The sequence below is a fragment of the Rattus rattus genome, chromosome 1 (assembly GCF_011064425.1).
Source record: "Rattus rattus isolate New Zealand chromosome 1, Rrattus_CSIRO_v1, whole genome shotgun sequence".
NCBI classification, from domain to species: domain Eukaryota; kingdom Metazoa; phylum Chordata; class Mammalia; order Rodentia; family Muridae; genus Rattus; species Rattus rattus.
Window position 1 is genome coordinate 37,321,361 of NC_046154.1, and position 13,629 is coordinate 37,334,989.

Below are 13,629 nucleotides of genomic sequence, written 5' to 3' on the forward strand. Positions count from 1 at the left end.
AGAGACAGAAAGACAGGCAGGCAGGCAGGCAGGCAGGCAGGCAGACAGACAGACAGACGAGACAGAAACAATCTCTCTTTAAATGGTGCGTTTCAGGCAAGTGCTGTAGAGCACAGTGGTGCAAACCTGTAGTACCAGCACTCAGCAGGCAGAGGTATGAGGGACTTTGTGAGTTCCAGGCCAGCCTGATCTGCAGAGTGAAACTCCCTCCAAAGGAAAACAAAAAACACAAAACACAAAAGCAGACCCAGGCTCCAGTCCCAGAAGGTGACATTGACTGAGATGTGGTTACAGTGACGTCTGTTCTGTCAGCAGAGGGTGTGAGGGTCAACAGAGCCAGCCAGGCTATCTTTAACTACTCTGTAGGGAAGGGGTCACCAGAGAACAGTTATCTAAGGTAGGCATGTGGATCGATCACATTGAGGAACTGGGCAGAGCTGAGTAAAATTAGAAACGGTGACACCTCCGTGTGAAAACATCCAGCCTGGATCTAAAATAGACACAAAGGCAGCCTAAAATGCTAAGAATTCACGACAGCCTGCAACAACTCTTAGCTGAACTGTCAACCTGCCAGCCTGCCCTACGATTTCAGACCTGTCTGTCCTGACAGTCCCAGGAGCCAGTTCCTCACAGTAAATCTAGGTAGAAAACACAACAGATAGATTGATGATTGATTGACAATCAGATAGAGGAACAGATCCTGTGGATACTGTTTCCCTGGAGATCTCTGGCTAACACTGCTGTTACAATAATCCGTGAAACCAAGGATGATAGCTTAGATCAGGAGGTGAGGCCTGGTTGGTGAGCAGCTAAGGATATTCTGAATGTCAACACAACTGAGTCTACCGGTGCAAAAGTGAGGTGTCGAGAAAAATCCCTTGAGTTTGTCTGCCCCCCTGGGCACATGGTAATATCACCAACTGTAATGAGAAAGGAAGTGAAGGTGGGTAGTCCCAGGGTCTGAGGGCATGAAGTCCCTTGAAGCTGCATGACTCTACCAAAGTAGGTGACTGTAGAAAGAGGACAGAGGCACAAGGATGAGTCCTGGTGGCCCCGGTGAGTTCTAACTTTAGGAGGCAAGCAAACAGAGGACGACTAGCCGAGGACATGAAGAGACAGAGCCTGTGGTGTCAGAAGTCTGCAGAGCCCATATGCTCAGAGCCAAGTGGACGAGAGCTCTGAGACGTGCCCTTGAGGAAGCAGGAGTTCCAGAAAGGTGGAGGCCAAGCAGGGGCTCCGTGTGGGGAGAGGAGAAGCTAAACCCACAGAGAGACAGTGCTCCCCGTCCTCCTTTGTGTGAGCTTCCACAGGCTGATGTGGCAGTGGCTTTCCATGTGCATAAAGCAGGAAGTGTCCTGGTGACACCGGATGACGTAAATAAGCTGGTCAGTGAGGATTTGCATCAGTGGTCATCAGTGGCCAAGCGGCCTTCGTGGATGGTGGGTCATTTGTGAAGAGATTAGGAGATAGGATTGGAAAGTGTGAGTCTTGACAGGCAAAGAGGAAGTCGTGACTCATTCCCTGGGAACAATAGCCCTCGCTGGAATACCCATTGGCTGGAGAAAAAGGAAGGCAACCTCCACTCCAGGACCTTCAAACTCTGAAGGCCAGCTCCCCTCCCTGGATATGGCGGTCCGTGGGTTGAGCTTGTCCTGTGGGAAGAGCTCATGACAATTTCAAACACTGGGGAACCCGTCGTTTTTCTACAAATCGGGAGCTAGAACCTCCAAAGTTTTATCGCTTCTCTGAGGTGACACAGCTGAGGAAACCCAGTGTCCTGGATAGAATGGCACTGAGTCCAGCCTAAAAGTCTAGGAGTCAAGTCTGTTCCCACCCCAGGTTCAGACAGGGCTTTTATGGGAAGATTCCATGGAGAAGAACAGCACATTCCCTGGGCATGTGCTTGAGAAGTGATCTATCTGGGGACAGGGACAGACAGTGGTTTCCAGGGACAAGGGCTGTTAGTTCCCACAAATACTGTTAGGTTACTAATTGTGTTCTTGACTTCAGTGGTGAGGGAACAGTCATGGAGGGTAAGGAAGATTGCATGATGGATAGCTGGAGTCTAAAGCCAAGCCCATGTCTCCCTCTCTGCATCCCTGCCTCCCTCTCTCCCTCCCTGCCTCCCTGCCTCCCTGCCTCCCTCCCTGCCTCCCCTGCCTCCCTCCCTGACTCCCTCCCTCCCTCCCTGCCTCCCTCCCTCCCTCCCTCCCTCCCTCCCGCCCTCCCTCCCTCCCAGCCTCCCTGCCTGCCTCCCTGCCTCCCTGCCTCCCTGCCTCCCTCCCTGCCTCCCTGCCTCCCTGCCTCCCTCCCTGCCTCCCTGCCTCCCTCCCTGCCTCCCTCCCTGCCTCCCTGCCTCCCTGCCTCCCTGCCTCCCTGCCTCCCCTGCCTCCCTCCCCCCCCCCTGCCCCCTCCCTGCCTCCCCCCCCTGCCTCCCTCCCCCTCCCTCCCTCCCCTCCCCTCCCTCCCTCCCTCCCTCCCTGCCTCCCTCCCTCCCTCCCTCCCTGCCTCCCTCCCTCCCTCCCTCCCTCCCTCCCTCCCTCCCTCCCTGCCTCCCTCCCTCCCTCCCTCCCTCCCTCCCTCCCGCCCTGCCTCCCTCCCTGCCTCCCTCCCTGCCTCCCTCCCTGCCTCCCTCCCTGCCTCCCTGCCTCCCTGCCTGCCTCCCTGCCTCCCTCCCTCCCTCCCTCCCTCCCTCCCTGCCTCCCTCCCTCCCTCCCTCCCTCCCTCCCTGCCTCCCTCCCCCTCCCTCCCTGCCTCCCTCCCTCCCTCCCTCCCTCCCTCCCTCCCTCCCTCCCTGCCTCCCTCCCTCCCTCCCTGCCTCCCTCCCTCCCTGCCTCCCCTGCCCCCCTCCCTCCCTCCCCTCCCTCCCCTCCCTGCCTCCCTGCCCCTCCCCTGCCTCCCTCCCCTCCCTCCCCCCTCCCTCCCTGCCTCCCTCCCTCCCCTGCCTCCCCCTCCCTGCCTCCCTCCCTCCCTCCCCTCCCCTCCCTGCCTCCCCCCTGCCTCCCCTGCCTCCCCTGCCTCCCCTCCCTCCCTGCCTCCCTGCCTCCCCTGCCTCCCCCTCCCTCCCTCCCTCCCCTGCCTCCCTGCCTGCCTCCCCTGCCTCCCTGCCTCCCTGCCCCCTCCCTCCCTCCCTCCCTCCCCTGCCTCCCTGCCTGCCTCCCCTGCCTCCCTCCCTCCCCTCCCCTCCCTCCCTGCCTCCCCCCTCCCCTGCCTCCCTGCCTCCCTGCCTCCCTGCCTGCCTCCCTACCTGCCTCCCTACCTCCCTTGCTGCCTTCCTCCCTCCCTCCCTCCCTGCCTCCCTCCCTCCCTCCCTCCCTCCCTCCCACCTCCCTCCCTCCCTGCCTCCCCCCCTCCCCCCCCTCCCTCCCCCCCCCTCCCTCCCTCCCTCCCTCCCTCCCTCCCTCCCTCCCTCCCTCCCTCCCTCCCTCCCTCCCTCCCTCCCTCCCTCCCTCCCTCCCTGCCTCCCTCCCTCCCTCCCTCCCTCCCTCCCCCTCCCTCCCTCCCTCCCTGCCTCCCTCCCTCCCTCCCTCCCTGTCTCCCTCCCTCCCTCCCTCCCTCCCTGCCTCCCTCCCTGCCTCCCTCCCTCCCTCCCTGCCTCCCTCCCTCCCTCCCTCCCTCCCTCCCTCCCTCCCTCCCTCCCTCCCTCCCTCCCTGCCTCCCTGCCTCCCTCCCTTCCTCCCTGCCTCCCTCTCAGCCTCCCTGCCTCCCTGCCTCCCCTGCCTCCCTCCCCCTGCCTCCCTGCCCCTCCCCTGCCTCCCCTGCCTCCCTCCCCTGCCTCCCCCTCCCCCCCTGCCTCCCTCCCTCCCTCCCTCCCTCCCTCCCTCCCTCCCTCCCTCCCTCTCTCTCTCCCTCCCTCCCTCCCTCCCTCCCTCCCTCCCTCCCTCCCTCCCTGCCTCCCTCCCTGCCTCCCTCCCTGCCTCCCTCCCCCTGCCTGCCTCCCTGCCTCCCTCCCTGCCTGCCTCCCTGCCTCCCTGCCTCCCTGCCTCCCTCCCTGCCTCCCTGCCTCGAGTTTCTTTCTCTGAAGCAGGCCAAGCACAGGTAGGGATTCTAGACCGAATACATCCTGTCCCTCCTACTCTCCAGGGAGCACAGGCCGAGTGCCTCATCATACCTTGCATTACTCATGATCAAGCATGTGAGCTACTGTTATCTGACGGTTGTTAGCATCTTAGAGAGAAGAGAATGTGAGACTCCAAAGACTCCAAAGAATAAAGGCCGAAGTCTGGATTCGAAACAAGACATAAGAAACTCCAAAGTTCGCCTGAGCCTTTTATCTATTTCGATGTGAGATAAGCGTGGAGTCTAGGTGCTCTGGGAAGATGAAGTGTATAACACATGCAGAGGAGGACTGGTCTGAAGGAGCACATCGTGCCATTCATTTAAATCCGAGTGACTGTAGGTGTCCAGGTAGGCCATGCTGGGACACCTGCCACATGTCAGTCTGTGTACCAGGGGCATCTGAGCCCCAGCGGGACTACTGTTGAGAGTAGCCAGGCCTGGCCCTGGTGATACACCATCAGAGAGACTTGACCCTCTTCTCCCTGACCCAACCTTCACCTACTGGGGAGGTGGGCTGTGAGATGAAGGGACCTGTTACAGGTGAGTCACCCAGAGAATGAAGGTGAATTCAAGGGGCCGGAGCCCATCTTACCCATGGCTACCGCTTCCGATAGACTTGTGTGGCTAGAGAGTAAAAGAAAACTCCAGTCAGACTCGATGGGACGCCCCAGGCACACACAGCAGCTGCCCCAGCCCTGGCACTAAACCCTTGTCACCTTCTACGAGATCTGAGCTCTTTCTTTCACATCATGTCGAGCCGCTGCTGGTAAGATACACAGTTGATATGGGTTAAGCTCATTTGTACTTGGGTTCAGATAGGAACCGGCAGGCACAGGGCTGGGTGAGGGCTGGTTACGAGACTGGTCTTTCCGTAGTTCTGGAGTGGGAGCAGGATGTTGGACATGGGAGAAGTTAATACTGGGAGACTCTGACGTCAACACTATGTGCCCACCTTGCTCTGAGCCATCTGCCCGCATCCTTCACTCAAAAAACTATGGGCTAACCTGGGCTAAAGACACGCAGGCCGAGTCAATTTGGCTGAGGAAAATCACTTGGCCTGCTATCACTTTCCTGACTCATCATCTTCCCCTCCTCCCCGGTGTGGAGGAGAGAGTGGACAGTGGAGTGGTCCAAATCTTCCCACAGAGCCCCATTCACATCATGCCCTTGGCAGACCAGGTTCCCACAGTCTCTGGTTTCTCCATCATCACCATCGCCCCCACCCCCTTCCTGAGAACCAACTCAGAATCTGTCAAAGAGCCAGGTCTCTGTCAACCCCACCCCAGCCAGACAGTTAATAAGTGACCAGGGCTCTGGGCCCTGGCCTATAAAGGGGCTGCTGGCCGGGAGACAGGTGGCAGGCAGGTGGACAGCGGAGGAAGCAGAAACCCAGAGGTGTGAGCTGGGAAGCCGGGCCATGTCAGGAAGCCAACTGTGGGCTGCTGTACTCCTGCTGCTGGTGCTGCAGAGTGCCCAGGGTGTCTACATCAAGGTGAGACCCTGGCCAGCCTACCTGGTACCTGGAGGTTACCTGGAGGACCTGGGTTCAGCCCCGCAGCCAGTCTAGACTGAGACACCAGCTGGGTTGGGGTTGCTGGGTAGATACGACGAGAGCAGCAGGTTTAGTCCGCTCCATTCTCCTTTGAAGTCAGCGCTCAGGGCCACAGGGTGAGCCTGGAGGGAACCTCTATGGTTCCCTTTCCTGTGCACACACATGGGCAAGTCACAGAACGGACTCCTGGGTAGGGAACCTTTGTTCTCACTGGAGGATGAGTGGTGCCAGGCCCAGGTGGACATGTTCTAGACAGAGCAAAGGCCAGAAAAAGGGGAACGTGGACTTCAGCGTCTTCTCGGGGAGTGTTAGATGGGTTGGGCATGGAATCAGTCCTGACTGCAGTGTGACAGGATGCTTCTGGTCTTACTAGACCCGTGTGGCTATACTCTAGCATCCGTATCTGGCAGGGTTTCCAGGAGAGTCTGGGAGGGTTTGAAAGAGTCAGTCTCAATAAAGAGAGCTTCACCGGTGCAGAGAGAGGACCTTTAGCTGATGTGTCTGGTACCAGGCTTCCACAGGGAAAGGTCAGGTCAGATTGGAGACAGACAGACAGCAGAATGCAGGGAGAGATAGGGTTTGAACAAACAAGGGTCTTCCTGGGTCTGATGCCCATGTGATGATCTACAGAACTACAGAGTCTTTTGTGAGCAGCCTGGGACGCAGGGCTTCTATGTTGGTGGCAGATGGCAAGGCAATGTCCCACTTTCCTCCTGACAAGTTGTTTTTCCACTGTGGCTTGGCCTCTCCGTGAGCACAGAGAATGTTCTGGAGGACTCATGGGACCTTGACGAGTCCAGTTTCGTGGCACTACCCGCTCCTAACCAGAGCCTAACCTCTCACCCCTCCCTTCTCCCTAGTACCATGGCTTCCAAGTCCAGCTAGAATCGGTGAAGAAGCTGAATGAGTTGGAAGAGAAGCAGATGTCCGATCCCCAGCAGCAGAAAAGTGGCCTCCTCCCCGATGTGTGCTACAACCCCGCCTTGCCCCTGGACCTCCAGCCTGTTTGTGCATCCCAGGAAGCTGCCAGCACCTTCAAGGCCTTGAGTAAGGATATTAACCCTCAGATCTTCCTGCTCCCTCTGCACCCTCCCCTACCTCTCCATCGCCAGTTATTTCTGTTAAGCCCCTGCCCACCCCAGATCTGCCCCAGTCTGGGCACATTGAGTTAGGGAGAAAAGAACTCCACAGTCCTGAGGGGTTCCCCCAAAGACCTCACAAGTTGGTGTGGGGAAGGACTCTGGGAAGAGACAGACATGATTCCACGAGACACAGGCATCTGATATATCTGATGAGATCAGGCTTGGAATGGCTCCCCAGGCGACAGCTAAGCTAAAATGGGAAGAGTGCAGAAGAATAATCTGCAAGCATTTGTGTCCCTGCTCTGGGCCGACCCTGATCTGCCCCTCTTATCCAGGACCCTTTCTACAGCATTCAGGTCAAGTTGATCAGCCCACGTAGCAGATGAGAAACCTCAGATTGGGGGTGGGGGAGCTCTGGCCCACTCACTCTGAGTCCAGAGCAGACACTTCTATATGGAACATACCAGGGTCTCTCCCCAGGAGCTCCTCTCTGCAAACTGGATGACAACATCCATGACCACTGACCCCCAAGGTTCATTTCCACTAATCTGCCTTCTTCCTGCACAGGGACCATCGCCACGGATGAATGTGAGCTGTGTATAAATGTTGCCTGTACGGGCTGCTGACGAAATGACTCCAGACACCTACCCCCACAGCCTACCCTGCCCATACTTAGGCACCATTGACATAATTACCATGCTCCCAGCACAAATGGATCCATAGCAAAGCAATATGGATGCAGAGCCGCCATATTTGGTCCCCAGGCAGCTGCACCGGAATAAAAATGTTACCCACAAAGCCAAGTGTGCATGTGTTCATTTCTCACTGTGGGTGGGGCATCTTGAGAAGCTGGGTGGGAAGAAAAGACAGGCTAGGCTGAACATAGGAATTCCCCACCCACAATTCCAAGCCCAAGGAATTGACTCATGGGGCCCGTTTCCCAGGTGAGGGAGCCCAGGGTAGCCCAGACTCAGAGGACCTTCTCCCCTGGAGTAACTCAAGGCTTTCCAGCTCCGGGACCAGAACTCTTGGCAGAGAATAGTAGGGAATATGAAAAGGGAAATGATTGTGTCTCTTACCCCGCTGTGTGTCACCATGCTGTCTCTCAAGTCTGACGAGCCCGAACATCATCTGTTTGGGATGGGGTGGCATCAACGAGTCCAGTGACAGTCGGGAGACTCTGCTCCCACAGTCCAGCGATACTCTCCCCTTTACGGAGTGCCCATTTTTGTGTTCTACATCCATGCAGATTTCTAAATCCTTGGCAAGATAATACAGTCTCCATCAGTCTGAAGAAGTGACTAACGCTGTAATAGCCGGATCCTTTATAGAGAATGTCCCTACAGGGTCACAGGGCGGGCAGGATGGCCAAGCAATGTCTTCCCAGGCTGATGCAGTCCACACTCGCGACACTCTGTCACTGCCCCTACATATCCTTGGCTGCAGATGATGGTGCCAAAGGCAAGACTCCATGTGACCACCATACATCTCTCCTGAGCGGGGGTGGGGGTGGGGAACACAGCACCCTGTTAGGTTAACGGGAACTACACCCAGATGGTGTCTCCTCCCCGGAGGATATAAGGCTGTGACTGCTTATAACCACCGTGGAATGTAGAGCCCAAGGAGCAGAGGTGTGCTGGAAATTCCCGGTATGGGGTTTCCCACAGGGCAGGTTTGCTACTTGGCCTTTGACCTGGGCATCTGGGAGGAAGGAAGGCTGGGTGCAAAGGGCCAGCTAAGCACACAGGCAGCTGACAGACCTTACTGCTCCACTCTGCTCCTCTTCCTCACTCCCTGGCTCATGCCTCAGGTCTCTGCCTGGTTGTGTCTCTGACCCTGCTGTGTGCCACCATGCTGCCTCTCAAGTCTGACGAGCCCAAACATCATCTGCGTGCATTTACCCTTTCCAGGGGCTGTGTCCCCATCCACTCAGCGAGCTGTCACTGGAGAGTCACCTAGTGAGCCTGCACTGCTGCAAACACACACACACACACACACACACACACACACACACACACACACACACTCACACTGCTGCAAACACACACACACACACTGCTGCAAACACACACACACACACACACTGCTGCAAAAACACACATACACACACACACAAGTACACACACTGCAGTCCACAGCTGCAAACACACACACAAAATGCAAAACACACACACACACACACACACCCTGTGTTCTTGCAAACACACACACACACTGCTTCTCCTTCAGGACAGTAGCTGCAAACACACACACACACACACTGCTGCAAACACACATATACACATGCACAAGTACACACGCAGTACAGTAGAAAATGTGACATGCACCCTGTGTTCTTGGGTTTTAGTTTTCTCCTTCAGGAAGTAGTCAGTTACTCCCACAACAGCCATGCCATTATCTCTCCTCCATCCCTTCCCGCTCCTCTCCCCCCCCCCTCCCCCCTCCCCCCCCCCCCCTCTTCTTCCTCTCCTCTCCCTCCTCCCCCTCCCTCCCCCTCCCCCCCCCTCCCCCTCTCCCCTCCCCCCCCCTCCCTTTCCCCCTCCCCTCACCCCCCCTCTCCCTCCCCCCCTCTCCCTCCCCCCCCTCCCTCCTCACCAGTCCCTGGCAGCCACTCTTCTCTCTGCGTGACTCAGTTGAATCCTTTTTAGATTCCAGTTCAGAGTGAGGCAGTGCAGCATTTGTCTCCTGTTCACAGCTTATTTCGTCAGGTACAACACGCTCGTGTTTTCCCTTTGTCACAGGTGACAGGGTTCCTGTCTGTTTGAGGTTAAGCGGTATCCCACTGCACGTGTACCATGTTTTCTATATCACAGGCCTTGGCGCTTGAGAGCAGTGCTACATGGGAATGGACATGGTTTTACCCTCGCTGTATGGATTTCGTGTCTTTGGGCTACATACCCAGAAGTGGGACTACTGAGTCAATGGCAGTTCTCATTAACTGGGAAAGAGGGGACACTCTATACTGCTGTCCCCATAGTCATTTGCTTGCTTACTTTTAAGATAGAGTCTCATGTACCCCAGGCTAGCCCCCAATCATTACATCCATATCTTCTGATCCTCCTGAATCACTCCGCCTCCTGATACTGGGATTATAGTCATTCACCATCGTGACCAGTTTATGCAGTGCTAACAGTCGAGTCCGGGAGTTCATGCTCGCTAGCTGAGAGCTCTACCAGCCAAGCCACATCCTCAGCCCAGCTACACAAATATCAGGGGGGGCCTTTGCCCCACATCCTTTCTAACGCTATCATTATCCTGTATTTTTGTAGAAGTTTAATATATAATGTATGAGTGTTTTGCCTGCATATCTGTCTGTGCACCATGTGCATGCCTGGTGACATTGGAGGTCAGAAGAGGGAGTCGGGTCCCCTGGAACTGGAGTTAACAATGGTTGCGAGCTGCCATGTGGAGCTGGGAACCAAACCCAGGCCCTCTGCAAGAGCAGCCAGTGCTCTTAACCACTGAGCCATCTCTCCATCCTCCATGTTTTTAAATGTCCCCATTCCTAGAAGTTCCTTTCCCCATGGCTTGTGGCCCTGAGCATCTTCACATGTCCAATATCCATGTATCACCTGGGAAATGTCTCCTGGGCCTCCCCCATGTTGTAATTCCATCTCTTTTTCGGACCATGGAATCCCTTCTGTTTTGGGTGTTACTCCCTCACCAGAAGCACAAGTCCCATGTTCTCTCTGTCACTCCACCTCTTTTCTCTCTTCACGGTTTCCTTAACTGTCTGGAGCCTTCGAGTTTGTTGTCCTTCTGTTTTTCTGCTTTTGCTTTTGGGGTTCATGGCCAAGAACAATGACAAGAAAGGCCCCCCTATCTTCTCTTCTAGTACTCAGAGGCTTACGTTTCAGTCTTGCTCCATTTAGACCTGATGTGTGTGTATGTGCGTGTGTGCGTGTGTGTGCATGTGTGTGCGTGTGCGCGTGTGTGTGGTCAGAGTCTAGCTTCATTCTTCTACACATAGATACCCAGTTTTCCCAACACCATTTACTGAAGAATCTGTCATTTCCCTGTGTGATTTGGGTGCTTTGTTAAAGATCAGCTGTGAATTTCCTTCTGGGCTCTTTGGTCTGCTCCATTTGTTTCTTTTTAACCCACGCATGCATTCAGTGTGTTTGGCTCCACTCCGTCTCTGTTCCCCTCCTCTGTCCCTGCCCAAGCTTCCCTACAACGCCTTGTGATCGCTCTCTATTTTGGTTTTTGGTTTGGTACCCACTGAATCCATTTACTACTGCTCATTCGTACTGAGTATAGGTGATCTACTGGAACATGGGCAAGTTCTCATGACTCTCCCTCCCCAGTAGCTATCAGCGCGGCCAATAGATCCTCGGCTAGGGGTGGGACTCCATGGACTCCCGAATCCGTGCTGAGATTTTGGTCGGCTTGATCTGGTGCAGGTCTGTGCGTGCAGTTCCAGCCGTTCTGAGCTTATGTGAGTAACTGTCTTGTCTGGCAAATATTGTTTTGCTGCAGACATCAGTTCCCTCTGTTTCTTACAATGGGATGATCTGTGGGCCTTGGCATGGGGGCACTGATAAAGCTGTTCTATTCAGAGCACTCTATAGTCTCTTATTCTCTGTACAGTGAATGGTTATTGGTCTCCATTAATCATCATCTACTGAGAAATTAGTCTCTCTGATGAAGGCTGAGAGATTCCCTTACCCATGGGTATAAAGATAAGAACTTTAGGGGCAGCTCATTACCATTTCTATTTTGCAGAAAAATAGCATCAGATTGTTCCCCTGCGGCCTATGACCTAGTCAGCTATGAGGTTTTGGGCCCAGTTACCCAGAACAAATTCTCTTTTATGGAGTAGGCTTTAAATCCAATCAGACAGTACTTGGGAGCTTCCTTAACATTCGTGCCACTATTATACCAGTAGCTCACAGGGTTCATAGCTGAGTAAATTAATGACAGCTTCTTCCCCTGATAGTGCGTGTTTCTTTGGTTTCTATAACTCCCCCTCTGCCTGTTGTCACTACCGTTCTGTTTTGAAGACGACAGCTTTGTACTAGATGTTGAGAAAAGATAGCATACCTATTAGTTATATTTCTCTCACTGTGACAAAATACTATGACCAAAGTGTCTAACGGAAGAGAGTTTTCCAGATTAAGGTTCCTCAGTGGTACGAGTTCTTTCATGGTGGGGAAGAGAGGCAGAAGGTGAGAGGCGTGGTACTGTAGCAGGAGGCTGGGAACTCACATACTTCGCTAGACCTAGAGAAGGGAAACTGTAACAAGGACATAAGCTCTCAAAGCCCTCCCTTCCCCAGTGACACACTCCCTCCAACAAGGCCACACCTCCTAAATCTTCCCAGCAGTGCCACCAACTGGGACCAAGTGTTCGAATGCCCAAGACAATGGGCAACATTTCCCACTTAACCTACCAGTGTGATCTTTGTTCATCTTGCTTAAGATTGATTTGGCTAGGACTGGGATATGGCTCAGTTGGTAGAATGCTTGCCTGGCATGAGCAGGGCCCTGGGGTTGACACACAGGGTCACATAACCTACGCATGGGAGCTCACGCTTATAATCTTGGCAGGGGGACCCTAAGTTCACGGTCATCTTCACCCATGCAATTAGTTCTAGGATGGCCTGGGTATTCAAGTCTTGTGTAAATTCATACGAACTTTAAGATTTTTTCCTATTTCTGTAAAATGTATCTTTGAAACTTGGGTAAGGGTTGTATTGACTCTGTTAGACCACCTTGGGGACCGTGGCCAGTCTAATATTGCTTTTCTAATTCATGAAGTGAATGTGATGCCTTTCCACTTTCCTCATCAATATTTTCTTATTATATAGTTCCTCCACTTCCTGTCTTAAAAATTATTTCATAGTGGCCCTTGTTGTCATTGCTCCTATTGTGAAAGGAATTCCCTTGATTTTGTGTTTTGAGGGAGCTTATTGTTAGTGGAGAGACGCAATACTGACTTTTGAGTATCAATTCTGTATCTTGAGGCTTCCTGGGTTGTCTAGGAGTTATAGTGAGGTTTTTTTTGTTTTGTTTTGTTTTGTTTTTTAGGTAAGTTCCTTGGAGTTTTATATCTAAGATTGTGTCATCAGCAAACAAACATAACTATGCCTCTTACTTGTTTCCTTATTTAATTGCTGTGGCTAGAACTTCCAGCACCATGTCAAAGGAAAGCACGCCACACTCGCATGGCGTATGTAACTGCATGCAGACATTCACACAGCAATAAATAAATAAATAAATGACACCCAGATCAAGAACGAGGATGCTCCCTTTGCTTTTATCTTACTTTAATAATAATTTATCTTTTATTTTGATCATTTCGTGCGTATGGGTGTTTTGTCTGCATGTATGCCTGTGCCCCACACGTGTGCAGTGTCTTCTGGAAGCCAGAAAAGGCCATCAGCCCGCCTTTTACTTTTTCCATCTTGACTTCTTTTACTTCTGCCTTGATTTTTATTATTTCGCTATTTATTATTTTGACACAGTTTGTTCTTTCCTCCATTCCCTGAGTGTGACTGATGGCAGGTTAGTACGTTGAAATGCTCTTTTTGCCCTTATTGTTGTGTGCTCACCGCCGAGCTGCCGCCGCGGAGCCCACCAGAGTTGGCGTGTGTTACTTCCATCGTCCATGCTGAAAGACGGCTCTCAGCTCTTCTTCTGATGGCCCTGGGGGGTTGTGCAGCTTTGAGAGCCTTTTCAGGGGGCTGGAGAGATGGCTCAGTGTTAAGAGCACTTGTTGCTCCTGCAAAGAACTCAGGTTCAGTCCCAGCACCCATGTAGTGGCCCACAACCATCCAGAACTCCAGTTCCAGGGGATCCACACTCTCCTCTGGCCTCCAAGAGCACCAAGCATTGTTCAGTGCACATACATATATGGAGGCAAACACTAATATCCATTAAAAATTAAAATAAATCTTAAATTAAAGAGAGCTCTTTATTATCCTTTTGCGATGTT

The 13,629-nt window shown here is 53.7% G+C and overlaps 1 protein-coding gene across 1 annotated transcript; it reads left to right on the forward strand.

Annotated features, from left to right (window-relative positions):
* Positions 1-5,416: 5,416 nt before the first annotated feature.
* Positions 5,417-7,480, forward strand: Guca2b (guanylate cyclase activator 2B). The gene is made up of 3 exons (XM_032888596.1): positions 5,417-5,551; positions 6,472-6,658; positions 7,261-7,480. Exons 1-3 carry the CDS (start codon positions 5,477-5,479, stop codon positions 7,317-7,319), a joined length of 321 nt encoding a protein of 106 aa, XP_032744487.1. The 5' UTR covers positions 5,417-5,476; the 3' UTR covers positions 7,320-7,480.
* The last annotated feature ends 6,149 nt before the right edge of the window (positions 7,481-13,629 follow it).